At 33.4% G+C, this 27,605-nt stretch overlaps 1 protein-coding gene across 1 annotated transcript in view; it reads left to right on the plus strand.

Moving 5' to 3' along the window:
- VWDE (von Willebrand factor D and EGF domains) overlaps positions 1-27,001 on the plus strand; it is a 59,652-nt gene extending 32,651 nt beyond the window's left edge. The window contains exons 16-29 of the mRNA XM_072965431.1: positions 1,472-1,586; positions 3,223-3,473; positions 4,415-4,634; positions 8,940-9,080; positions 13,601-13,696; positions 13,778-13,873; positions 14,874-14,969; positions 15,560-15,655; positions 16,904-16,999; positions 20,167-20,262; positions 20,367-20,462; positions 21,207-21,302; positions 24,267-24,370; positions 26,693-27,001. Coding sequence (XP_072821532.1) covers positions 1,472-1,586; positions 3,223-3,473; positions 4,415-4,634; positions 8,940-9,080; positions 13,601-13,696; positions 13,778-13,873; positions 14,874-14,969; positions 15,560-15,655; positions 16,904-16,999; positions 20,167-20,262; positions 20,367-20,462; positions 21,207-21,302; positions 24,267-24,370; positions 26,693-26,707 — 1,614 coding nt within the window. The 3' untranslated portion in view covers positions 26,708-27,001. The remainder of the gene's footprint in view (positions 1-1,471; positions 1,587-3,222; positions 3,474-4,414; positions 4,635-8,939; positions 9,081-13,600; positions 13,697-13,777; positions 13,874-14,873; positions 14,970-15,559; positions 15,656-16,903; positions 17,000-20,166; positions 20,263-20,366; positions 20,463-21,206; positions 21,303-24,266; positions 24,371-26,692) is intronic.
- Positions 27,002-27,605: the final 604 nt, after the last annotated feature.

The following is a 27,605-nucleotide window of genomic DNA, read 5'->3' on the forward strand; positions in this document are numbered from 1 at the left end:
GTTTTCACTTTCATATCAGAAATACCAATAGAGAAAAGCCTTCCTCAAGTTTATGCAAAGGTAATCAAAATTGTCCCTCTGTCCACTACTCTTGTTGAAAAGACAAAGAAGAGGTATCTACCTTTAAAATCCTGAAATGGGAAGCTGTTTATTCCTAAAAAATCAAAAGAGTGGGTTCAGATTGATCTTCCATTCCTATATACATTTTTCAATATTAATAGTGGTTTTCCAATAGAATATCACTTTATGGTTACTCAATCTTCTTTGTGGCAAGTGACATGCGTTTGGATAGAGTTTGTAAAATGTGAGAGGCTAACACTTTTACAGGAAGTTTCTTGTGGCAACTGAGATCATTGAGCCAAGCAAATAATCTCCTACCACTTGAGGGACTGCAGAACAGTGCACCCTGAGCTGACTCTTCCCCCCCAAACCTCTTAACCTATATCCAGTCTACTGAGCTTATCAACAGGTTTCTTTCACATATCAGTTGCTGAGTTTACTGATACCATGGATGTAATATCACTTGACTCTTTAAAACTAAAAGCATACCAAATAATATTTATGTAGATGGAAATTAAAATTGTTATTATTTTAAATTTTTAAATCTTTTTTCCTTGAGACTAGTAATCAGATCATATCAATAAGAAATTTCTGTTTTTGAGAAGTTGTTTGATTTTTATTTTCTCCCACATATTACATTTCCACATGTCCTACAATATTTACTTTTAAAATGTTGTTATTCGGAATTATTTTAACCTCTTGGGACTCTTCTGTTCTTATTTTTGTGCTATGTATGTTCCAAGTGATGTCAAAAGAGATTTGTTAAAGTGAGCAAAGTTTACATATCCTGAACAAAACTTGGTCTTCTTCCCAGGTTAAAAATCGCTACGTTTAAGATTATTTCTTTGCATATCAGCACCTCTCTCCACTATTTCGTGTATTGATATCCATTATCAAGTATGGATAATTATGCCATGGATCTGGTTTAGTTTTTCCATGTTCAGAGGACATCGTGGGCTTCGAGAAGAAGGGAGGATAACTATAAACTAACGTGATACTTAGATGTGCAGAGGAAAATAGTCTTTTTAATATCTTTACATATAAAACAATTCTAGCATGAGTTTAGCAGTAAAAAGACAAAAAGAAAAGAGGTGTTTTCCTCCATGTTATTTATAAGCTATCAATTATAATTCTGCACAGAGATGCTATTATATGTATTTTCTTATTCCTTCCATGTTGATCAGTCCCATACACATTTACACATGAAGTAAATTATTTGTTTTCTAACATGCATTTATGATCAGGACACATGAAAAAAGGTTTCCCAATCAAAACAGACTTGTAAAATGCATTCACTGGAATCATCAAAATACATGCTACTATCCTTCTATGTACACTGCGGTTTTTTTCCTAAACACTAACTACAGTTTTATCTTGATTGATGTTTTCCTTTTTAAAAAATTTCCATCAGGAAAATGTTTGCCTTATTGATGGATTCTGCTACACTGAAGGGGATAAAAATCCTACCAGCCCTTGTTCGATTTGTAGACCTGAAATTTCAAAATTTACTTGGTCATTTTTAGAAAGTAAGTTATTCTTTTTTAATCCAAATATTTCCTCTACAAGATGATTTTTAAAATAATTTTAAACCGTGAGATACACAAATGTGTTTAAGATGAACACAAGTAATTTAGGATTTTCCTTAACTAAATAATTTACTTTGCTGAAAGTAAATGTAAGATGAAATGTTTTTAGTTTATATAATCTCTATGATTATAGTACAATAGGATATGGAATTTTTATTTTAATATTTGATAAAGAATACAAATCCAGCCCTACCATTCTGTGACTCTGTGAGTATAATTTTGGGTATGGATGATTTCTGGATACTTTGTTCCACCCCAAAAATGCCAAATTATAGTCATGATCCATATAATTTCTTCCCTTCCTTAAATACAGCTGTGCATGATTCCACATAGGTGTTCCTCACATTCTTTTTCCTCAGTCATAAGACCAGGCATCATAAGATACAACAAGCAATAATTACTCCCTGGTGCCTTGTAATTTTACCTAAGGAGTCATAAAACCTTATATTTACACAGTGCTTTGTAATATCATTATATATGTTACTGTATGTGCAAGTTTCATTACTGTGTTAGACTCCATGTCAGATGATTCATTGCTCATGGGATATTATGGGAAGATAGTGGGAATTTGGGAAAGAATTTAGTGCAAGAGACAAGAGAAATACACTATAATTTCTGAATTGTTTTTTATGTTTATTCTGGTTTTAATAGCTTTGTTATGACTGATTCATCATAGATTAACAATGTTCAAAGACATAAGTGGTCTTGAATTACCTGTTCCAAGCCCCTCAAATTGAGAGGTGAGGAAGTTAAAATCAGTACATAGTATAGGGATGTACAGGGGCAGAATGGGAGCCAAAACTACGGTTTCTTCCATCAGTGGTTTGTCGACGCAAGCAGTGTGTGCTCAGTGCAAAGAAAAAGGCTATTCTTTCTATCTGTTAAGCCAGCTGGTAAGGAGGGGGGCATTTTTTAATATGGCAATGTAAAAATATGTTTTAAATCATTTCATGAGCATAAAGGGAGCTTTGTGCACTGTTATGGCCACGTACCCTGAATAGCTCACATTCCAGTGTGTCAGCTTGGACACTAAAAGGACCGCTGCCAATCTGACTTGGTATGTCTAAGTGGCTCTCAATTATTATAAACTAGGGAGGCAGGTATAGCGAGGAAAGGTTCAGAGAGTCAAATGAATAAGTCAGTCTTGGATAGTAAGGGGAAAATAGAGAAAAGGAGGTGTAAGGGCGAAAGTAAAGCTGAAAAGAATAGATGGCCAAGAAGAAAGAGTGAAAGAGCCAGAAGGGAGATGGTCGACACTGAGAAGTAAATTCAGGCAGAAGAGGAGGTGTATCTAGTCTGGGCAATGCAAATGTACTTACGTACTTTATGCTATATCCAAAGTGCTTTTACATTTGCATAGGAAAGCTTGGAGACTTCCACCTGTCAGTTTTACATTTCCTAAGAAGGAAATTTAATTTATTTGGAATGTTTTATTTAAAACAAATGAAAGCAGGTAATGGAAATTTTAGAAGAGTTCACTTTATCAAAATGTCTGCCTCAATTGGAGTTCTCAGTATTACATTTTTCCTTTTCCTTTTTCATACAGGTACAAAAGTAAATGTTTTCTCTGTTACAGAAAACCAACCCCCCGTTATTCAAATACCGCAAGATAAATTACAGGCGTTTTATGGAGAGAACTTTGTGTACCAGTTCATGGCCTCTGATCCAGAAGGCTCTGACATCCATTTTACCTTGGATTCTGGTCCTGAAGGGGCAAATGTTTCCTCTGCAGGACTTCTTAAATGGATAACAGAGTCACAAACTCCCCAGAAATTTACCCTCCTGGTGAATGATGACTGCAATGCTGAAACTAGGGTCATGATTGAGGTAATATTTATAATTCATAAATGCTGCTTAATTAAAAGTAGTAGTAACAATTTTAAATTTAAAATATAATTTAGATTCTTAATTTGTCAAGAGGAACTAAATAATTAAACATTTCTTGGAAAATTAAACTGCCAAAATTTTGAATATTTTTTGCAAGAATTTAAAACCTTAGAGAGAGTCTCAACTTAAGAGCTTGGATTTAAATTACTAATTCCTAGACCATTTTCTTCTGTAACTAACTTAACTAACTAAAGATAAAGAGTGAATTCATGTCCATCTCCATGAAAGATCTGTGACAAACCTAAGACTGGTAATTATGTCCTTTTCTTTCAAGTGGAAGAATCTGAATTCGAAGTCAAGATTATAAATATTATCACTTTGCTGTACACCTGAAACTAACACAATATTGTAAGTCAACTACATTTCAATAAAAGATTACAAATATGATTGGAAATAACTAGTTGCAAACTGTATTTTCTTTCACTTTTATTGTGTCCTATATTCACTTGAAACTTAGGATACACTCTCACAGAGAAGTAATGGTATGAAGGACAATTGTGTACTATGTCATATTAACTAGATAATTCAAGTGATTGTTTACTTGCTAGATTTTGGGATAAGTCAGGTGACCAACTGCTGTCCAATTTAAGGATTTTTTTTCCAGTTGTTCTGCCTACATGATAGAAATTGATCATCTTGTAACATTTTAAAAATGCATCCCTAGCATTTATATTTTGCCAGTGCTCTTGAGTGGGCATAATTGCTTTATTAAACTGCCTTTTAAAATACTATTTTACATTAAATATATACATATATAGGTCTTTTGTTTTGCAAAACATGTAATCTGGTCCTACTTGTACATAAATATACATGCCTATCATGATTTCTGGGACATAAATTTTATGACAAAATAAAACATCTACTTTTTGTTTCTTTTACAGGTGACTGTGAAGTCTTGTGATTGCTTGAATGGGGGATCATGTGTGTCTGATATTAAATTTCCTCCAGGAAGTGGGGCGTACCTGTGTGTCTGCTTGCCTGGTTTTCAGGGCAGTCTTTGTGAAGCGGATATCACTGAATGCCAATCAAACCTCTGTGGCCTTGGCAGATGCATTAGTGGTTTTCACAGTTATTCCTGTGATTGTCCACCTGAGCTCAAAGGTAAGTTTTGGTTCCTCATGAATGAAATCAGGATATGAACAAATTCAAAAGGAAAGCTCCTTAGCTTCCCATGTAATCTACACATTAGTCAAGCAAATGTATGGTCTTAAAGATTTTAATGCACGTTTTTAAATCTTAGTAAAACTCATCACAAACACATTAGGTATCCATATCCTTTTTTTACATATACTCTTATAATTTCACTCATTTTTATAATTTGAATGACAATATTTTATGTCTGTATTGTATTTTGCAGGTTTCTAAACATTTCTATCTATGTTGGGTAGGTAGAAATGTATTTAAATATATTAATACTGAAATATAATGTAGAATAATAAAGCTACTTGCTATGGGAAATAGAACATTATCATTTAAGAGAAATTTTATTGACAATTCATTAATTTAAAAATATCATGATCTTTAGAGTTGAAATCAAATGATATGTTAGAATATTTGTTAACTCATTAATTATCCTAAAAATATCTGATTCCAGAAACCCCAAATAAGTATATGACTGACATCCTTTAACCTCCCAAGATTTTTAAAAAATCTCATACCAATATTTTAATTAAAACAGACATAAATAATAAGTAAATATGCAGATATTGAAGCTGATATTTTCCTTGAAGGCATCTATTTTAACATTATAGTGGAACTAAGCAGGATATTTAGGTGTCCTCTAATTTTCTCCAGCATTTTAAAATAAAAATGTTATTATTTGGGGCTACTTTGCTACAGACCACATTTGAAAGAATGCAAATGTAGTTTGCTTCATGGATTTTAGTATAATAGGGGCTACCATCATTAACGACTGTGAATGTATTCATCAAATAAGTTGTTAAACATTTCCAAGAGCAACACTTCTGAAAAAACTTTATTGAGGAAAGACTGGAACATTGCAAAATGTTCATGGATTTTTACAGCCAATACAATAACTGGACTAAGTTGTTCTTAAGCTAAGTAGACAATCTTTCTAATAATTTCTTAAAAAATACTGAATTTTTTAACAAAATAGAAATTACTGCTATCATATGGACATTTTTGTCTTAACATATTAATATCCTTCTTAAGTCTTATTCATAGGGAAAATCTTATAAATGTGTAGGGTCTCGTTTATTGTTAAATAGAATCTAATTAATGACCTAATGTTTAATTATAAAGTAAATTTTAAAAGCAGCACACTTCTGTCTATATATGACAGCTTTTGGGGAGTTACCAGGACCATAAAGAGTAAAAGAAATCAAATAATGAGCTTTTGATTTGACATATAGTGTTTTGCAAGTTGAATAATTTGAACTCTTAATCTGTATTTTATCTAGGCAAAAACTGCCAGGAAGATGTTGATGAGTGTGAATCCGGGCCTTGCTTTCCAGGAGCAGAGTGCCTCAATACTTTTGGTTCCTATCATTGTGGTTCATGTCCAAAAGGACTTTATGGTGATGGAAAAACATGTCATGGTAAAAGTTCCTATTTCCTGCCATGAAATGTTTGTTTTCTGTTTTGGGGGTTTGGGGGTTTGTTTTTGTTTTTGTTTTTTGTTGCGTTTAATTACTTCAAATCATTCAATTCCATTTTCTCTCGTACTCAGCATTCATTCAGGGTCATGCACTAAGCTAGATGCAGAGGATGTAGACATGTATAAGATGTATCCTCTGACCAAGTAGGTTTGAGCATAATAGCAGGAATTGATAACTGAATAACTGAATCACAGTTCAGTATAATGTTCTGTGTCTTTTGATAGAAGTGCCTAGAGAGAGGAATACGACACAGGGACTCATGCCCCTCTGGAGGGATAGTGCAAAGGTTTAAAAAGGAAGTACCACTACCGCTAAATTTGATGTATCTGATCAAGAAAGAGAAAAGCATTTCATTGTAGGCAGAGGAAACAACATGAGCAAAGGCACAGAGGCAAGTAACATCACAGCACATCTCGGGCCCTGTGAGTAATTCAGTGCGCTTAGAATAGAGAGGAAGAGGCGCTGCTACAAGAGCAGCAGGGGTACGCAGTGGACAACTCCCTGACAAACAATGAGGAACAGGATAAGGTTTACATCTGAGAAAGTCTACTTAAAGCAGCGTGCAGGATGGACCACTTGCAGGTAAGGAATTGTGCAAGTGTAAATGTGCAAAGAAGCATTTATGACAATATTACAGACATAGGAAAGATATAAAGATATTCTGACCTAAGATGAGGAGATGATGGATGAAAGAGACACTAAAGAAGCAACGTGAGTCTGTTTCTGCAGACCCACAGATATAGAAAACAAACTTGTGGTTACCAAAAGAAAGAGGGAAGGAGGGAGGGACAAATTTGGGGTTTAGGATTAACAGACACAAGCTACTATATATAAAACAGACAAGTGACAAGGATATACTGCAAGGCACAGGGAATCATACCCATTTTCTTCTAATACTCTATAATGGAGTATAATCTGCAAAAATACTGAATCGCTGTGTTATATACCTGAAACTACCACAACACTAAATTAACTATTCTTCAATAAAAGAAAAAAAAGAAGCAAGTTGATAGTATTTATTCAGTGATTTGGGATTATCATGGTGAGATAGTTACTAAATTTTAAATGCTTGATTTAGGCAAATTGAGTGGGCAGAATTGGCATTTACATTGCTATGGACTAAATTACGTCCTCCCAAAATTCATACATTGAAACTCAAACCCAGATTACGGTTGTATTTGGAGTAAGGAAATAGGGTTAAAGGAGGTCACAGGGAGGAGCCCTAATCCTGTAGGATTAGTGTGCTTTTACGAGGAGACACCAGAGAACTCACTCTCTCTGCCATGTGAGGACACAAGCAAAATGCTGCTGTCTGGGACCCAGGGAGAAAACTCTCTCACCAGGGACCAAACAGGTCTGCACCTCGATCTTGGAGTTACCACCCTCCAAAACGGTAAGAAACTAAATTCCTGTTGTTTAAACCACCCAGTCTGTGGTATTTTTTCATGGCAGCTCAAGCTAAGACACACATGAAATATAAGGAAGAATAGTTTGGGAGAGAAGAGATAATAAATTCACCACCGAGGTGACTGTGGAATATCCAAGGGGAGCTCAGGAGGGAAGGTTACATTAAAAATGTAATTCTTAGGTCATCAGTTACGGATGACATTTCCCAGGGATAACACTTAGAAGAAAAGAACAAAAAAACTGGTGAACGTCAACACTTTAAAACCTTAAAAGAGAAAAGCAAATTATAGAAGTCAGTGTCTAAGAATTCTGTCTCTGGTATTATCAAGCAAACGAGACCTATTTTGGTGAAGAATACATATTAATGACATAGTATCACCTTGTGCTTCGAATTGGGCTGGGCCTGTCTAGCACAGGAGGTAACCACTTTGAGGAGCACCGTGCAGGATGGGGAAGGGAATTCCCCACTAGTTCAGCTACTCACATTTCCCCCTCAACATCCAGTCCCCAATACTCAACCATCCATTCTATGCACTAAAGTGATCTCACGTCTGTCTTTTCCAAACAATGGCGCATTCTCTCAATAGGACCTTTATCAAGTGGAACTTGAGAGGAAAGCAAGTTGAACCAAATTCCATTACACACGAGTGACTAATAGGTTTCTTAACTCTATTAGAGACACTTGTGTATTTTAGGAAGATGCTTGTTAATACAACATAGTTTTTTAAATTGTTGGTTGTTGTTTACTTAGTTTATAAGCTCCAAAGTCAACGACTATAAAAGTGAATATACTTGAAGTTGCTAACTAGTGGAGGAAAGAGACACATAAGTGGGAAGGACAAAGTTCTGTGGAATGACATTGAGCAGGTGAGTGTGACTATAGGAGCAGCTCGGGCTGCCATAGCAGAATAGCACAGACTGGGTCACTTAAACAGCAGAAATGTGTTTGCTCACAGTTCTGGAAGCTGGAAGCTCAAGATCAAGTTGCCTGCAGAGTTGCTTACTGGCTCTCTGCTTGGTTTGCAGATGGCTGCCTTCACACTGTATTCTCACGTGTGCATTCTTCTTGTGTCTCCTCCTCTTTTAGGGACAACAGACTTATTGGATTAGTGCCCCACTCTTATGACCTCATTTAACCTTAATTACTTCCTTAAAACTACTTCCAAATACAGTCACATTTAGGGCTAGGGCTTCATCATATGAATTTTGAGGAACACAATTCAGTCCATAACAGAAGCATCTGCTAAAAAGGTGACATTTAACATAGTTCTCCAATCTAATTTGCAAGGAGTTCAATCCAGTTTATTATATGTTCTTATTCACAGTGCTTTGGCTTTATAACAGTTTAATTCTGATCTGCTTTTCATTGTGTAATTTACAGTTGAAACACAGCATTTAAATGACTCTACTACACATACTGTGGTTGCCACAAGGTCTGACAAGAGTGTAACTAAGAAAGAGGATAGTAAAAATGCCAATCAGACAGAGATGCATATTTGGCCAACAAATGGAAATGCCTTTAGTAAGTAACGATCTTAGTTAAAATCTAATGACAAGTAATACATCTCATCTGTTTTCCAGAAAATCACCTAAGATTATAAAATACAGTTTGCAAAGTAATCTTTTTCTTGCACATCTGTTGAGCCCTCTGGCTTATACTCCAGAAAAATGATTCATGTTATATAATGAAAAAATTATATCATTACTTAAGGTGATTTCAGAGAAGCTTATGGTGGGAAGTGATCATTTCAAACTTGCATTCTATAAATCCCTGGTTATCCATTATCTACTCAAACCCTGAAAGTATGAGAAGCTCATTCTTTCATAAGGCCTTTCCCTCTTCGTAGTGTTATCTTTGTAACTCTTGTTTTATTCAGTAACACTCTACGATTGTCTTCATAACAATTTGCACATTTCTCATTAGCTTTCTTTATGCCTTTGCCTTCTGTAGTATCAGCTGATTATCTTGCAAGATATCATTCTGCTTGTTCCTTTTGCAAGGCATCATTGTTGGTTACTGCAATATAGGAAAGCTACCTTAATTTTAATGTTATTCACATATTCAGCTGCCTTACTACTCTTAAGTACACTATTTTTTATAGTTGATTCTCTTCTTAATTTTATAGGTAAACCATATTTTTTGCAAACAATGACTTTGTCTCTCTTATTTACTTTCTTATAGTGACTAAAATTTAGTCTATATTTATGATATGCCAGCACTAGGCAAGTATTTTTAATATATTATCTCATTCGATCCTCATAATAGATATATACAGTAACTTCTTATTTCCATTTTACAGATGAGTAAACTGAGACATTGATGGGTTAAGTAATCTGTTCAGATTTACAGAGTTTGTAAATTAGAGAGGCGAAATGTGAACCTGAGCAATCTAACAGCATGCCCCAGCTTTCAAATTTAGGTTCCAGTTGTGGTGGGTGGGACCTCCAGAGCAAAGTGTGTAGGGGTGGAATAGCTTTGTTTCTTAATGTTTTTAATGGGAATTATTCTCATGTTTCACCATTGAATATGATATCACTGTGGATTTCTGATAGAATTTTCCTTTTACTGATTGCTTTCTCAGAATTCTCCTTTCTTTTAAATCAGGAGTACATTTTAAATTTTATTAAATGCTTTATTAGCATCACTCATTACTTGGTATAATTTCTGTTAATGGTTCCTTAATTTTTTCAGAATGTTTTAACAAAAACAAAATTGATGGATCAGGTTGCTTTTAACATTTTATTTTACATTATTTTCTTCATTAATACCTTAATGTAATTGTTAATTAAAACATAAGTCTGTTTCATCCTGAAGTAATCTGTAACTAAACTGCTACACTTGATTTAATTTGATTTAAATGAAATGCCAGTATTTCATTTAAATTTTTATATATTTTCATAAATATTGGCTATAGGATTATGCCACTCTGATAAAGTATTTATTAAATGTTTATAAAATATTTCATCTTTTTGTGTGTTACAACAGTTTTTAAAATATCCCTTTCTTGATTATTTGATAAATTTTTCTCCTTTAGATCTGCTGTCCTGTTTAGGAGGTGATTCTAGATTATTTCTCTATTTCTTTCATAGTAATTTTTCCATCATCTATTCTATCTCCTCTTCCGTCAATTTAATCATTTATAATTTGAAAGTCATTTATCTCCTTGAGATTTCAAACTCTTAGTTTAAAATTATATGTCGTATTCTTTATAAACTTGTGGTTGCCAAGGGGGAGCGGAGTGGGAAGGGATAGACTGGGAGTTCAAAATTTGTAGATACTGACAGGCATATGCAGAATAGATAAACAAGATTATACTGTATAGCACAGGGAAATATATACAAGATTTTGTGGTAGCTCACAGAGAAAAATATGTGACAATGAACATATGTATGTTCATGTATAACTGAAAAATTGTGCTCGACACTGGAATTTGATACAACATTGTAAAATGACTATAACTCAATAAAAAATGTAAAAAAATTTAAAAAATAAAATTATATGTAGTTCTCTTGTATAATTTGAAATTCTTTTCATATGTGTAGCTTTTCCTGTTTTCTCATCTTCAAAGTTGTTTAGTTATATCGTTCCACTGCTCTTTTCTGGACAGAACTTGCCAAAATTTATCTATTCAATTGTGTTTTTTCCCAAATAATCATTGAGATTTGCTTTTCTGTTAATTATCTGTTTATAACTTTACCTTTTTGTTGATTTGTAAGGGTACTTTGCATATTCCAGCCACTGATCCTTTACATAATATGTACTTGAAATTACCTCTTTTATTTCTGTGGCTTGCCTTATCTATTTGTCTTTTAATGCAAAATTTTTTAATTTTTATAGTCAAATACTTTTATACTGCTTAATAGTTTGTGGTGTCTTGTGTATTCAAATATTATAATATATTTGAATTATAAGTTCCTTGAAGGCAGGAACTGTGTGTGATAACTTCTTATTACTGCATGGCTCTTAGTATAGTGTTATACATGTAATAGACATTAAATGAAGAAATGAATTACCTAATATTAAATACTATGGGTAGAGCAGAATATTAACAAATGTTATTAACTAATATTTCTTTTTCTTTTTCGGTTGTTTAGATATAAATTTGCAGCAACCATCAACTGGTGCAAGCTTCATCCACAGTCCTGCAACTATCAAAAAGTTCTTGGATACAACGAACGACATCTCACATTTTTCATTAAAATCAGTTACAACTCGAATAAATCATTCAAAGAAGGCTATTTCCCATCAGATATCAAGTTTTAAACATGCAGATCACACCCTTAGTACAAACCTCAGTCTGCAGGATTTGGAAGTTCCTACAAACAACCACAGTTCTTTAAGCATTAACCAAAACAGTTCTCACAGCAAAGTAAAGGATGTTATCCAGGGCACCATACAAACAGAAGCAAGAGAGTATAATTTTCATACCAACAGGTCTGCCCAAGGTTACACACAGTATAAGAATGGACTTGCATCATCACTTACTAGAGCCATCACTATTTTGCCAGAAAAGCCTAGATCGACCAAAATATCAACTTGTGCTGAATCCCCTTGCTTTCTTGGTGTTTCCTGTGTGCCAACCACAGATGGTCACTCCCAGTGTGGACGCTGCCCCTTTGGATATTACGGGGATGGTATCAGTTGCAGAGGTAGTATGAAAATTCTTCAGTAGATACAAAGAAAACTATTTAGTTCACATTTAAGTAATTAAGAAGATATGTTCTTCTATTTATTAATTTCAGTTTACACCATTCAGTTCACTAATTTCTATTTATTTTATTTATTATTTGTGTATATTCCCTTCACATTTCAAAAACATTAACAGGTATTTCTGAATTTTTTAATAACATTAATATCAAATAGCATTATAGCTATATAATCCATTATAAATATATTCACTGAGAACATACTGTGTTGTAGGGTCTGTGGAAATACTCTGTATCACTATGTCATATAGTCCACAAGGACCCCACATATTGGGTGTTATTTTTCCCATTATATAGACAAGAAAGCAGAGCCTTAGAGGGCTAACTGACTTTTCTGGCATTAAGCTGCTACAGATAAAATATAAGATGTGAATAACACTGTGGTCTGACTTGTTTTCAGCTCACAGAGGGCATTTAGCACTTTAAATGACTAATTCTGGCATATTTGCTTATTTGTATAAACTAGGTTACTCTGTAATTCCTCCAGCCTTGAGAATAAAACAAATTGGGAATCACTTTAAATTTGAAAGGAGTGTTCACTTCTTTTCACAATCATCAGCATTGTTTTCTCTGATGCAAGTCAAATTTCTGGCTTTGACAAAGTAGAAGCTACTTTTTGTTGTTGATACTGTTATGTTGTTACTGTTTTGTTTTGTCTGTGTTTTGATTTGTTTAAGACCCACTTAAGCAACAGAGCTGTTGGAGTGTTTCTTTGTTCTCCAGAGGAACCTAGAGTTACGGAGAGGAACCTTGTTTTTTCCTTTCTCTATAGGAATAATGATAATAACCTTCAATACTTACATATTTGTAATATAAAACTCATTGTTATTAACAAATAAAACAACCTCATGTATTTCAGTTACCTTAGGAAGTGTTCACTGCCTAATAGTTAAGAATATATCAGGTTGTTAGACAAGCTTAAGGAATACAAACCTATAAGCTTATGATGTGCTCCTGGCGTCTTGCTCTTTGTCATTCTGACTATCCCTGCCACTCAGCAACATTTACCTAATTAGTATCTGAAATTTCATTGCTCTGGAAAGACTGTAATCCCATTTATGGTTAGCAGCCATCTCCAACATCAGTTTTGCTATGGGAGTTAATTACCACATATGATACATTTTTCTTACACTATCAATCATTTACCTCAGTCATTCTAGTAGTAAAACAAATATAAGCGGAAAAATAATTTTCTGGATATATGTAGTGGTTATAGTTTAATAGTGGTGTCAAAATTTTCAAATTTCAGGAAATTTTACTTTCATTGTAATTAAATCTATGGGCAATGTGCATATAGTGTATTTACAGTTCAGCCTTTCCCACTTGATTTTGCAGCCATTTGTAGACATCCATGTGGAAGAAACAGGGAGTGTGTTGCCCCAAACATATGCAAGTGCAAACCTGGCTACAGTGGTTCTAACTGCCAAACTGGTAGGTATAGCATTCATTCGTTTGCATAATGAATTTAATTGATAATTGATATTTCTAAACCATGAATTTTATTTTATACAGCTGTATGCCATCCTGATTGCAAAAACCATGGAAAATGTATTAAGCCTAACATTTGTGAATGTGCCCCAGGGTATGGTGGAGCAGCCTGTGATGAAGGTGATAATTCAAAATAAAATTCAAATAATAAAACCAAAACAAAGCAATATTTTCTTTAAAAACTTTTGAAAAGATAATTTAGTTTTACTGTGTACACATTAATATATACTTAATAATGCTGGTGAGGGAGTCTAAATTTGTTAATGCTTATTAAAAAAAATGTATTTGAAGATTTTTAAAACTTAAATTTACAAAATCAGAGAGCCAAAGAACTATAGCTTATTCATCCTTGGTAAAAGTATATTTAGAAATAAATTTTTTGAGATTTAGTTATATGGAACCATATCCCTACAAATATTTTGGCTTCAAACAAAGACATCTGCTTATTGAAAAGCTTGTCAAATATAGCTCCAAGGAACTGTTAAATACCAAATAATTAGAAGGTATCAGGTAGTAAGAAGAAACCTAAAAAAAGGTTTTTAAAAACATGTCTACAGCCATGTAATTTTATTGCTTTGGTTGAAATCTTAAGTGGAGAGTTTAAGAAATGGCATTCCTAAAATGTATAATATTTTCAAGAAACAAATTTGTTATTTTTAAAATAATATTTTAGTAGACTGTACGCATAGAATTATTAAACTGAGAGCCACGTTAAATGTTTTCATGACCAAGCAAGGTACAAATTAATAAATTACAGTAAATATAGAGTTAACTAATAGAAACATTTAATATCAATAGCATAGGGAAATATAGAAGTATTCTATTTGTAAGGCAGGAATGCATAAGTCCAAGTCTAATTTTTCAGAAGAAACCTAAGATTGTATATTTCCATCCAGTTAACTGAAAGTTTCATAAACCAAAACATGCTGAAGATTTGTAGGCATTTTCAGAGTGTGAAAATGCCACTTAGTCAATCCCACGGAACTAAATTTCACGCTAAAATAGAACTGAATTTTCTATAAATTGCTCCTATAAGAAGTTTTTATTGTGACTGTGCTTCATAAACAAAAACTGACTTTTTCTTAATTAAGAACTGACTTAGCATAGTCTGTGTCCACAGAACACTGTAGACCACCTTGTCAACATGGCGGCACCTGCTTGGCTGGAAATCTCTGCACTTGTCCTTACGGTTTTGTGGGACCAAGATGTGAAACAAGTAAGCAAAGCTCTTTTGCAGTCTAATATAATGGAATTTCTCCTTTGGACAGTTGATTGCTTTAATGCTAACTGAGATAAACCCAAATCCTAGGTAAAAAATATACCTTCATGATTTATTACGACGATTACCATTTTGCATACCACTGGGCGCCAGTACTAAGATAAAGACGCTTGTTCTTAGAAGCAACTATTTTCTTGACCTTATCCATGAACATTTTTTTTTTGAGATAATAAGGATTCTAATTTGCTGGCTTGTATATATATATTGATCTCATTTAATTTACATCTATGATTACTTTCATCAGTAACTAATAATTTTCCCAAATAGCCAACTCCTGTTTACCATTCAGATCAATGGTTTTCTGTTTTCCCCATCTCTATTAACAACCACGACAGCAAAAATAACTGAAAGTGAAAACTGGAAACCATTTAAAGCCAAAAGATAACTTGTTTTTATTTTTACTTTTCTTTCTGATCTTGTTCATTGGATGATGTTATTGGCAGTTATAAGAAAATAGGTAATAGCCAATAATATGACCAATTCCAAGCCTAATTTATCTTTCTTTTATTTTTATCATATGATCTTAGTGGTTTGTAACAAGCACTGTGAAAATGGAGGTGAATGTCTTATACCAGATGTTTGCCAGTGCAAGCCTGGCTGGTATGGACCCACCTGTAGCACAGGTAAAATCAGAAAATTTTTCAATAAATATATTAGTTAAAAGAAATTTAAAATGCACCAGTGTCCTAAAGACTTGCACCCAAAAGCATAAAAGTAATCTGACAAGACTGTTACAAAGTTTTTATTTCAAGAAGATTTTTAAAACCCTCCCTTTCACCTTCATTCTTTTCCTTCTTGTATTAGGCCAGAGTGTATTCCAGCCCAACCAATACTTTCTTTTTTGGCCTTTATTTTTCCCTCATCTATTTGTCTTATGGTGGAGAGAAACATAGCTGTGCTGCATATTCAGGTCTCTTTCAAGTTTTTTTTAAACAGCACAGACATTCTATTTCATTAAACATTCATGCAATTCTAAGAGTTAAGTGGACATCATAACACAGTATTTATTTATTTACACAGTATTAGGGTTACTTCTTTCGCAGTGTGGTGTTTGCAATTATCTCTGTTTAATTTAATCCACTGTAATCTAATGACTTTTCTCAACATAAATTTAATTCAACATTTATAGCTTGATAACTATGTGTGAAGCATGATGCAAGAGGAAACAAAGATCAATTTGATTTTTGCCCCAATTTCAAACAGCATATCATTAGTGAAGGGGACATGCACACAGCTAAAGAAAAGACTGTGATACAAGTTGAGTTACAATAAGTAATATAATAATTGCACAGTTCCTTGGGAGCAGAGAAAAGAGAGATTAATTCTAGCAAGTGCAGTTTGGAAGAAAATTGTGTAGACTTTGGAGAACTGGTAAAATCTGGGTTGAAAAATGGTATGGAAGGTGACTTTCAAAGTGGAAGAAAGGTAAAGAAGCAAAAACAAAGAATGTTGTTGAGTGTGGTACGACTTGAGTTCAGTGTTCATATTTGACTTGGGAAGTAGACAGAAAGAGGTACATGCGGCCACATGTATTTGAGCAGATTACACACTATCCTGCTTGTGCTGTTGAATTACCATCTCCTAACTTCCAATCATTTTTTCCAGCTTACCAAGGGCATTCTGAATTCTAATCATAGCCTCCACACTCTTAGCTTAGTAATATTTGTAAACTTAATGAACAGAATTGCAAAGCTATTAACCAGTTATTTCACCCCTCTTATGTTTGGCAAAGTCTAATTAATTATAGGTTATGGATTTTACTTGCAGTAAAAATAAAATATTTCATTATGCACCATTTTGTACTTCAGTGCAGCTTTCATTTTTTAAATAATAAAACTTTTATGGTCTTTCTCCCTCCTGCTGTTCATTAGCTTTGTGTGACCCCATTTGCCTCAATGGTGGTTCCTGTAACAAGCCAAACACTTGCCTCTGTCCAAATGGATTCTTTGGTGCACGGTGTCAAAATGGTAATTATTCTTTCTTTATAAACATAAAGGCAAAGGGAAAGTTAGACGTAAACAGAGCTCTGACAAGTTTCAAGGAGGAAGATGCTATTTCTTCTATTTCTTGTGATGTTGCAGTCTTGGTCACCAAATGATTAGCTCGTAGAAATACATGAGTTATTATGTAAAATGTTTATTTATTCAACATATGTTGAATAAAAAACCTTGTCACAACCATAGCACATTTGTAGGACCACGCTGTTGAAACAAATAAGCAAAGTTCTCTTGCGGTCTTTCATGTGAAATGGTGTCATTTTTGCTGCCCTCTCAGCAAAAACATTTGATTTACAGTCAGTCTAATGTCCACTGTTATCTAATGTGCTTTCCTGACTTTAGTTTCACTAAACATTTATGAAAAGCCAGCTGTGCACAGAACTATGAAAGGAGATATGGGGACATAAAGATGCATCATTTTTCCCCTTCATGGACTGTTATTTTAACACTTTCCCTCATAAAGTTAATGCTACAGATTTTATTTTGTTTTGTTTCGTTTTTTCCAGAATATGAGCATGACCTGATGTTGAATACATAGGCATGAATTAATGCCAATAAGTGAAATTTAAAATGTATTTTCCGCATCTTCATACTTTTGAGTTTATGCAAACTAGAATAGACTTTTAGTATAAAACATGCCAGAATATGTATAATTTAAATTCTAAAATATGTACTTTCTATGTCATGTTATACTTTGATTTGCAATCCTTTTTTGTTAACTTGGAGGTTGGCTAGGATTCTGACATTAAAACTGAGGTGAAGAAACCATCACTCTAATACTAGGCATACAGACGTACGAAATGAGTTCCTCGAATTCAGATTTCTGTTAAGCAACTAGTTTGCAAAAATGGGAAGACTAAATTAAGACAAATCTTGAAAACCAGGAGACTATGACTAAATCCACGTTTAAGAATTTTAGGTAGGGTTTTGAGTGGAGAACATAAAGAGGGAAATAAAAAGCTTATGCCTCTCATGCTATTTGCAGTAGATGTAAGTATAGTAAGAAAAATTCTCTAAAATTTATATGCCAACTATACAACTGGGTAAAGGAGGGGACTCTAAATTACTAAATTGAACTAAAAGTTATCTATTGAACAGATGTCATGTTACAGTTTTTGGAACTAGCAGTCTCTGCAGTTTCCTAGTTGGCACAGATGTTGAAAATTTACTTATAGTCTCCAGGCCTCAGGCTTCTTAACTTTCAAGTTTGAACTAGACAGTTGCTGTGAAGTGCAAATGAGACAAACAAGAGGACCACCTACACATACAGTCAGCACATGGCTAGCTAGCATTAAGTAATGGTATTACTGCCATGTAAGACATGTTACAGAAAAGAGCAGAAGACATAAAAATATTATTTTTATTCTTATTAGATTACATTCTCTTGTGAGCCCAAAAGCTGGGAAGGGAAGATGCTATACACATCGAAAGCCATTGAATAACATTAGGCAGAGTATGGTTAAAAGTCAGTATGAGGAGAATATTCTGTGGGTTCTACTGGGTTTCAAAAGAGAAAGATAGCATTTGAGCTCTAAACATCGTGAAAGAGATAAACCACTCTGTGAATAAGCAAAGATTAAAATGTGTGTCTGGAGAGCTTCCAAGTTCCTTCATCCATTTGCCACGAGCCCTTTCCATATGGAACGTGAGGCTGGATAACAGCTCACTTTGGAGTCTGATGGAAGATCCATCTGAGGCTAGAAAATCTCATAAATATATGTGTGAAGGTGGACTTTCTCCTGAACCTCCTTTTTCTAAAATGGGATCGGGGTGGGTATGACCAAGCCTAAGTTTTTATGTCATTTCTCTGTATTACTTATATACTTTTTTGTATAAATGTAGTATTTATCTCACACGCAAGTTTTGTAGCATAGATGAGTATTAATTATAACAATGTTACTCACTGTAAACAAGTCTTTTGTTTTTTAGTTTTAAATTTCTAACCATGGTATTTCCTATGATGTTTTTGTAATGAAAAGAATACATTTTTTTCTAAAATAATCTCAACAGAAATAATCTTAAATCATATAAAGATTATGAAACAGAAAATAGAGCTTTTTCCAGTAATAAAAAATATAAAAATGCCAGAGAAAGTAGATTCAAAAGGCTCGGTCTAAAATAGTAGAAGTTATTCATTTCCTAAAATCATTCAGTTATGTTGTCTTTATACATAAAGCGCTACATTGTTTTCATTTATAAATCCATTAGAAATCAGTTGAATTTTTCTTACAATGTTTAGAAATTTTAAAAGCAGCTATTAAAGACAGGTCTAATTTAAACAGGAAGCCCATCTACAAAGGCCTTATTACCAAAACCAGTTAACCTGACATTCACTTTAAAAATACAAACTAAAATCCATCTAATTATCATTTAAGGAAAAATTAAATTTAAAAATTTCTAGGCAGGTTTGCCTATGTATTATTATTTTTAAAATAACTGCATATAATTGTAATATTGGGAAGAGGCATGAAGCAATAAAAATCCTTTCATAAAAGATAACAAAAATTAGCTTGTGAACTCTATGGAACAGAATCATATATGTAGAAAATACAAGTACAGTGTATTCAAGATTATTCAAAAACTATTCTTAACAAAGCCAAGGATTTATTGTTTAAAAGATTTTTTGCCAAGCATTCACAGGAACAAGTCACATAAAAAGCTCTGCCTTCATGACCTCAGTAGGTATTCAAAAGTTAACTTTAAAGTATTTTCTGAACATCACGTGACTGATTGCTGAGTTTTTCTAATTTCCAGTAAGAACAGATATTCTTATTTTGAGCTAAGTTTTGACTTATTTTCTTGGTTTTTCCCATATCATTTCACTTTTTACTTCTAAGTACAGTTTAAAAAAAGATAAGGTGCATAATATATGCACTATAATACCGAAGTCTCTATTGGTTATGAACACTTCACCAATACATTTCAGGTTGTGCTAACCTACTAGCAAATCACAGCTATAAGCATTATATTTTGCGGTTTAGAAAAGACAGTTTTAATGACTTGCAGTTGTGATGTTTTAATTTAATAGCACATTTCTCTGCCTTATGGCCCCATAGATAACAAGCACATGATACAATACGTAATATATAATAATTGCATAGCTGATATTCACAGACTGCTGCCATGTGTTCTTTTAGCTATCTGTCATCCTCCCTGTAAGAATGGTGGTCACTGCATGAGAAATAATGTGTGCACCTGTCCTGAAGGATACACTGGTAGGAGATGCCAAAAAAGTAAGACACCATTAAATGTATTTGCCAACTACCGGTAAAGCAAACATATTAAGTAGCAAAACTATTGCTATTTAAGGGCTCACATTTCATCCTTTTACCTTAAGGTATCTGTGATCCCATGTGCATGAATGGAGGGAAATGTATGGGACCAAACCTTTGCTCTTGTCCTTCTGGTTGGAGAGGGAAACAGTGCAACACACGTAAGAGGAATATTCTTTAAATGCTAAAGCCTACATGGGAATGTAAAGCAGAGTTTAAAACAAAGAGCATTTTCCTTATTTTTTGTTGCTTGTTTTTTTCTTACTTGTTTGTAATTTAGAAGATACCTTTTTGAAACAGGAAGAGTAAAATGCCGAGTCATTCTGCCAAGTTAGCAGAGGTAGAGAAGGTGCTGTACTTTCTAGTCTGTTCACTACAGTTGCCAGGGTAAATGACAAGTCTTCAAATTCTGGCCTCTAAGTCTTAAGTAGGAGTCAGGGTAAGGTTTTTAAAAAAATTACTGGTTCCTTGGGCCCATCTCAGACCAGTCAAAGCAGAACCTCCTCTGATGGGGTGCCACTGCTTTCAATTCTTGCTAGTTTTTGAGATGATGGTAGCTCTCCTCATTCAAATGTTTCATGTATTCCCTTTCTTATAAATTATTATCTAAAATGACTAGCTAACATAATGTATTGGTCAAAGTGTAAAATGAGAAGCAGTATAAAAGTCCAACAATTGGGGAAAAAGTAAATCACAATATGTTTGATCAGTAGAACATTATACAACCATTAAAATCACGTTGAGAATAAGTAGTGACAATACAAAGTGTCCTTGATAAAATGTTAAACGAAGAGATCCTTAGTTAATTAATTATTAACTATTTCTCTTTCTTTCATGGAAATTTTTATGGTTTGTGATAGGATTTGACTAGTGAATTTTTAACTTGTTTATGTTTCTGTTTGCAGCCATCTGCTTCCAGAAATGTAAAAACGGTGGTGAGTGTATTGCTCCCAGCGTATGCCATTGTCCTCCCACATGGGAGGGAGCGCAGTGTCAGACACGTAAGCCTACAACATTTGTTTTCTACTCTATGTTCTGAACTTGAATCTATCATAATTATTGAACAAAATATAGCTTTAGCTAAAATCTATAAGGGCAAATAAACCCCAGTATGCTGATCCACTTTTAAAAAGTTTTAGAAATGAAAGGGTACCTTATGCATTTCTTTTTTTGCTTTTTTTTCTCCCTCTCTTTTTTGGGGGTGTGGGGAACATAATCAGATTTATTTATTTATTTATTTATTTATTTATTTATTTATTTATTTAATGGAGGTACTGGGGATGGAACCCAGGATCTTGTGCATACTAGGCATGCACTCTACCACCAAGCTATGCCCACCCCTCCCTTATGTATTTCTATACCCTCTTAAAAGAAGAAAGTATATTAATATTTTGTGTGACATAGTTAATTCCAAATTACGGCCTGTGGGTTGCCACTGAAGTTCTTTTTGGTGAGCTAAAGAAGATTTTTTTTTTTCATTTAAAAAAACTTTATTTTTCTTCTAGTATTATTGCCATATAATTGACATTGGCACTGTTTAAGTTTAAGGTATACAGCCTAATGATTTGACTTACATAAATCATATGTTTGCAAAAACCACAATAAGTTTAGTGAACATCCATCATCTCATATAGATACAAAATTAAAGAAATAGAACAACGTATTTTTTCCTTGTGATGAGAGCTCTTATGATTTATTCTCTTAAAATTTTCATATATAATATACAGCACTGTTAATTTTATTTATCGTGTTGTACATTATACCCCTAGTAATTATTTAACTTATAATTAAAAGTTTTTACCTTTTGAGTACTTTCATCTAAGGGAGAATTGGATGAAAAAGGTTTTAATACACAGTTTAAATATTATTTATATTATAAGGTAAGGATATAGCTATCATGGGATCATAGAAAATAAGAAAAACTTTAAAAATTAATTCATTCCAAATTCCACCACCCATAACTAGTTTCTGCTTTGATAGTAGCATTTTAGTATATTTCTGTTCAGTTTTAGTCATGAATTTTTACATAGATGAGATTTCAGGGTATAGAGGAAAATCAAATTTTATGCAGTTCTGAAATTTATGAAAACTTGAAATAATATGTGAAAATATTAGCAAAGACTGACCTCATGAGAAAAACTGAAAATCTCCTCAAAATATTTTCAAATGATCAATAATTACCTATCAAAGCTTGTGATCCAAGTAAGTGACTTGTAAACTGAAATTACACAGTTGTAAAAAGATCATACCTTAAAAAAAAAAAAAGACCATGCCTTATTACTAGAAATACCTGACCTGCTTTTCAGTGTCTTATGAACTATACTTGTTTCCATGTATCAGAGATTTTGCATGCAATTTTAGTGACTCAGACTTTATTTTGTTAGTAATTGCTATTATAATTTATACATTCCTCACCTTGGAAAATATTTTCAAAGAGTCCATTGAGTACTAGTACTCTCATAAGAAATATATGCTCAAAATCAACAATTCTCATTGGAAGTTAGATACGATAAAATGCTAGAAAAAAGAGCTATCAGCCTCAATTTAATCTACTCACTCTGGAGAGGTCTGTGTGGACTATGAGAGAGAATGATGAACTGCTAAAAGCATATTAATGTGGAAATATGCTCCAGTGATTGTGAATTGAGTTACCCTGAGCACAGCCTAAAGATGTACACCTGTTTTTGCACCTTGTAGCACGTTTATATGAATCTTAAAAGTCCCCTTCCTCAAAATTCTTTACTTCCAATTGTCTGAGAACTGCCTAAATTTTGATGACATTATTTTACAAGAAGTATTACTGCCATCTTCTGGAAAACTGTTGTAATAAATATTTAAATTTATGATGTCTGTGATGTGAATGGTGCTTCCTTACCTGTGGAACCTTGTTAACTACACAACCTGCTCAGTCATTAACAACAGCCCTGATGAAAACATACCTTTCATTGTTGTATTTATACCAAAAGGAATATTATTCTTGAATTATACAATCTTCCATTATGAGTTATTGAAACATAACTACATAACTCTCCATGAAAAATAACTGCATTGTATATAATTTTATATTATGTCTATTTACTCAATATTATTTGAAAGCATTTTCCATGTCCTTAAAAACATAATTTTAAATGATATATTAAGTTCCATAATATAAATAGTATAATTCACTTGATCTTTCCCCTCATGTTGAATATTTCAGTTACTTACAAATTATTATTATTATTATGAGTATTTTTTTCTCTACAGGTGGGTAGGTAGATAGATGATGAAAGGAAGGAAGGAAAAGAAAGAAGGAGAGGAAAGGAAAGGAAAGGAAAGGAAAGGAAAGGAAAGGAAAGGAAAGGAAAGGAAGAAAGAAAAAAGAAAGGGAAAAATTGAGATAGATGAGAGATAAGTAAGTATTGAGATACATACTGAAGTATATTTTAAATTTTTATTTGGAGAGATTTTAAAGAAGCAATTCCTAGTACAAACAGTGTGAAAATCTTTGGGAAACTTCCAATAGAGCTGTTTTACATTAAACTTTCTCCATAAAGGAAGTTTATGGTATAAAATAAAATTATCTGTTTTTCCATACACTGGTCAATACTGAATTGTCTCTTAAATTTTTGCTTAAAAATGTTTATTAAAAAGCAATTATGAAAGCTACCTTATGTTACTGATTTGAATCTTCTAGGAAATCAAATATATATTTTTTAAATTAAATGTAGCCAATGAAAATTTTGTTTGCTTTAATAATATCCTTATAGAATAGTGAAACTGTTGTGTTGAGTTTGGGGTGTTTTGTCTTTTGAAGTGTGTGTGTATGTGTGTGTTTGAGATGCTTGCAGAAATAAAGGAGTGTAATTGGTCATTAACAGATTCTTATGACTATTGTTTATAGCCAAGCTATCAGATCACTGGAATAGATATGTCACAAGCATTTGTGTCAAAAGATTGTAACTATAAAAATTTGTGTATTATAGCAATTTGCAATCAAAAGTGTCTTTATGGAGGCAGATGTGTACTCCCCAACATATGTTCTTGCCGCCCTGGATATTCTGGAGTCAAATGTGAAAAGAAAATACAGGTATTTTACATTTTAAACAAAACATATGTTACATTGACATCTGACATTTACTCAAATATTCTACTTAGTAATTCATACCTATCTGTTAATGTTTTATTTTCTTTTATTTCCACAAAGGAAAACATACAAGGTTTAACTATTTGCCTCTAAAACCAAAATGCTATTGTTTTTGCGCCATTATAGTTATCTAATTGTTCAAAATTTTGATGTGCACTTAAGGAAATTCACTGTGCAGATACAGCCATCAAATGTGATGCAGTATTTCATGGTACCAGGGTTGAAAGAGAGCAATAATCTCATAATATGGATTTAACACACTAATAATTTATATTTAGTCAAATACTTGATACAAAGACCACCTTTAGTGTTCTCAAAAAAAAAAAGTTCACTACTTTTAGATCAGTGAATCACTACTTCATTGATTTAGAGGGTGGAGGGTGTCTAAACATTTTTGGTGGATTCTATGCCACTGAAGTCTTGAATATCTTCATTCTTTCCCTGATACTAGTTCTTTCTCTTTATTTACTCTCTATTAAAATCCATTACAGGGATAAAAGCTTTTCACATCATTAGAATTAGGATTTGTTTGTATTTCAGAAATAAAGAAACCAAAGGAAGAACAAGAGCTTAGAGTTTCTGAAATTGTCCCATACTTACTAGTAAGGCCAGTGCTGTATAATACCTATTTTAAAAGTTTCTGTGATCATATTTGTACTTATAAAATGAAACTGAATTTTTTAGGTCTCCAATCTTGAATTCCTATCAACAGCCAAGATTTTTTTTAGCCCTAATCCTATACACACCAAGGTGGCTCTAACAATCAACAACCACACACACACACACACACACACACACACACACAAAATGCAATAGAACTCTGCAGAAGTTCTCAAACTGTATTAGATCTAATTTTAAAAGCAATTATATGCTATTTAGCACTTCAAAAAACTCAGTGGTCATGCATATCAAAGTTTGCTGGAGTATTAAAATTTCAAAAATGATAAGGAATTTTCTTCCTGAAGCAAGATACTGAATCAGTCTGGCTTAGAGGCAAAGTGCATGTATTTATGTTTTTCTCCTAGCACTGGTGTTCATCCTGGAAGGATATGGCCCCCATTTTGTAGGGGGAAGAAATGATCATAATAGAACTATAGTTTGAAAACCAGGAAACAGAATTTATTGAGTAACCATTTGATCAGCTATTGTTAAGAAAAAATAAACATAAAAGTTTGAGTTTCCTAGGTTTGAAGGCAGCCTAAATATATTTTATTTTATTTGAGATTTTTATGGCACAGAAAACCCTATCACCCCAAAAGCTGTCAACTCCACTTTGACCTACTAAACTAGGTTACTTCTCTATATTCTGTTTTTATGTATTCCTTTGCTGTCTGAATCCTTCCTCATATGATTAATAGGAGATCATCTTCATCCCCATTCATGTTGCTTCTGAGACTGCAACTGGAACCACATTAAGGAAAGAAAGAACAGAAAGTCATGGGGAAAGAAAAAGAAAACAAAACAAAAAGACTAGCTCAAGGACCATTATGTCCTGCTTTACTGTAACCTGCTCTCCCAAGTTCTTATGGGTTGCTAGAATTTCAATGAAAAAGACAGAGAATTACTGACTAGAAAAAAAGAGACAGAAAGAGGAAATAAAAAGGGGAAAGGAGGTGGTAAAGAGAGTGGGTTGATAAACAGCTTTGAGTGGCTTCATAACTTGCTGATTAGATGATAAGTGCATTTATCATATCCCTGCCACTTGTTTGCTGTGACCTTGAGCAAGGTATTGAACCCCCCAAGCCTCAATTTTTTCATCTATAATATGGGACTAATAATAATAATACCTAATCATAAGGTTATAAGGATTAAATATATTAATATATGGGAAGTACCTAGAATAGTACCTGGTATGCAGAAAACACTATGTACTTTGTTATTGGTGGTGACACTGAATAGAGGAATAGAGACGTGGAGAAGGAAACAGATGGGCAAAGAGACTTGCAATGCATTTTGAATATCTAAAGTCTTCCTGAAGGATACCAGAAAAAAAAGTTATTCTTTTATTGAGCATGGATGTTTCTTGAATGTAACCCCTTGCCAAGATGGAATCATGCAGTATCCAAGCTCCATTCAGTCACAACTGCTATGATGTTTAAATACTGATTAGACCTCAATTTTATGAAAGCAGTGCTTCGTCTCTAGTGCCGAAGATAGAACCAAAAGAGCTCTATGTATCATGCTGGGGGGAGGCGGCAAATAATGAGTCAGAGTTAAATTGTTTTCTAATATCTTTGAAATTTGATTTCTCTCTTCCTACTACAGATAAAACGTCAATAGAAAGTATATGAATTACTGATCTGTATCTTAAGAACATGAATTTTTATTCAGAAAAAGTTGAAAATAACTACTTGAAATTTATCTGCACATCATTTTTGAAACTATTTTAAAGACTGAGGAAACTAATAAAAATACAGAATGGTCTTAGTTATCACTGTTAGAGAATAGCAAAGAAGGAATCCAGATCATCGAAATTTTACTTTGAAATGTGATTTAATATTTACATACTGAGATGATGTTTCTGATATTCCCAACATTCATAATATTTAATAAACTGAATATTTTCCCAGTCCTTCCTGTGATGGTGTATTTACTTATTATCAGGATCAGTCAACATAACAGAAGCCACTTGATGTATCCAGATATAAAGTGTTAATGCGGAATTAGGAACTCTCAAGACTGTTGGAAGTGCTGGGAGCAGGGATGGGGGAGGACAGGGTAGAGTTCAGGAAAGCACCTGCTGAAGGTCAGAGAGGTTGAGAGTGAAGATGTCAGCCTAAAGCACCAAACAGGGGCTTTTCAGTTTTTCTGGAGCTGCTGCAATACTTGTGAATCTTTGATAACTACCACCAAAGTAGGTCATCATAAAAAAAAATTGCAGGAAAGCCACTGTGAATCTTTCACCTATCCAAGTATCCACCTGCAAACACCTCTGAAAAAAATAATGGCTTGCTATTCATTTCCATCTTCTATCTCTCTAGAAAGCTTTTTTCATTGGTAAACTATAACCCCGAATCACAGAGAGAAGGGGATTCTGGAAAATGCAGTTCCCAGCCTTAGAAGGAAGTGACAGTGGTGCCAAGGGGACAAAAGTGAGCTAACACAAGATACACTAAACATTCTGCATCTTACTGCTTTGGACTATATTCCAGAGAGTAAAGCGACTACTTTTTAGCGA

Source organism: Vicugna pacos, chromosome 7, assembly GCF_048564905.1.
Source record: "Vicugna pacos chromosome 7, VicPac4, whole genome shotgun sequence".
NCBI lineage: Eukaryota > Metazoa > Chordata > Mammalia > Artiodactyla > Camelidae > Vicugna > Vicugna pacos.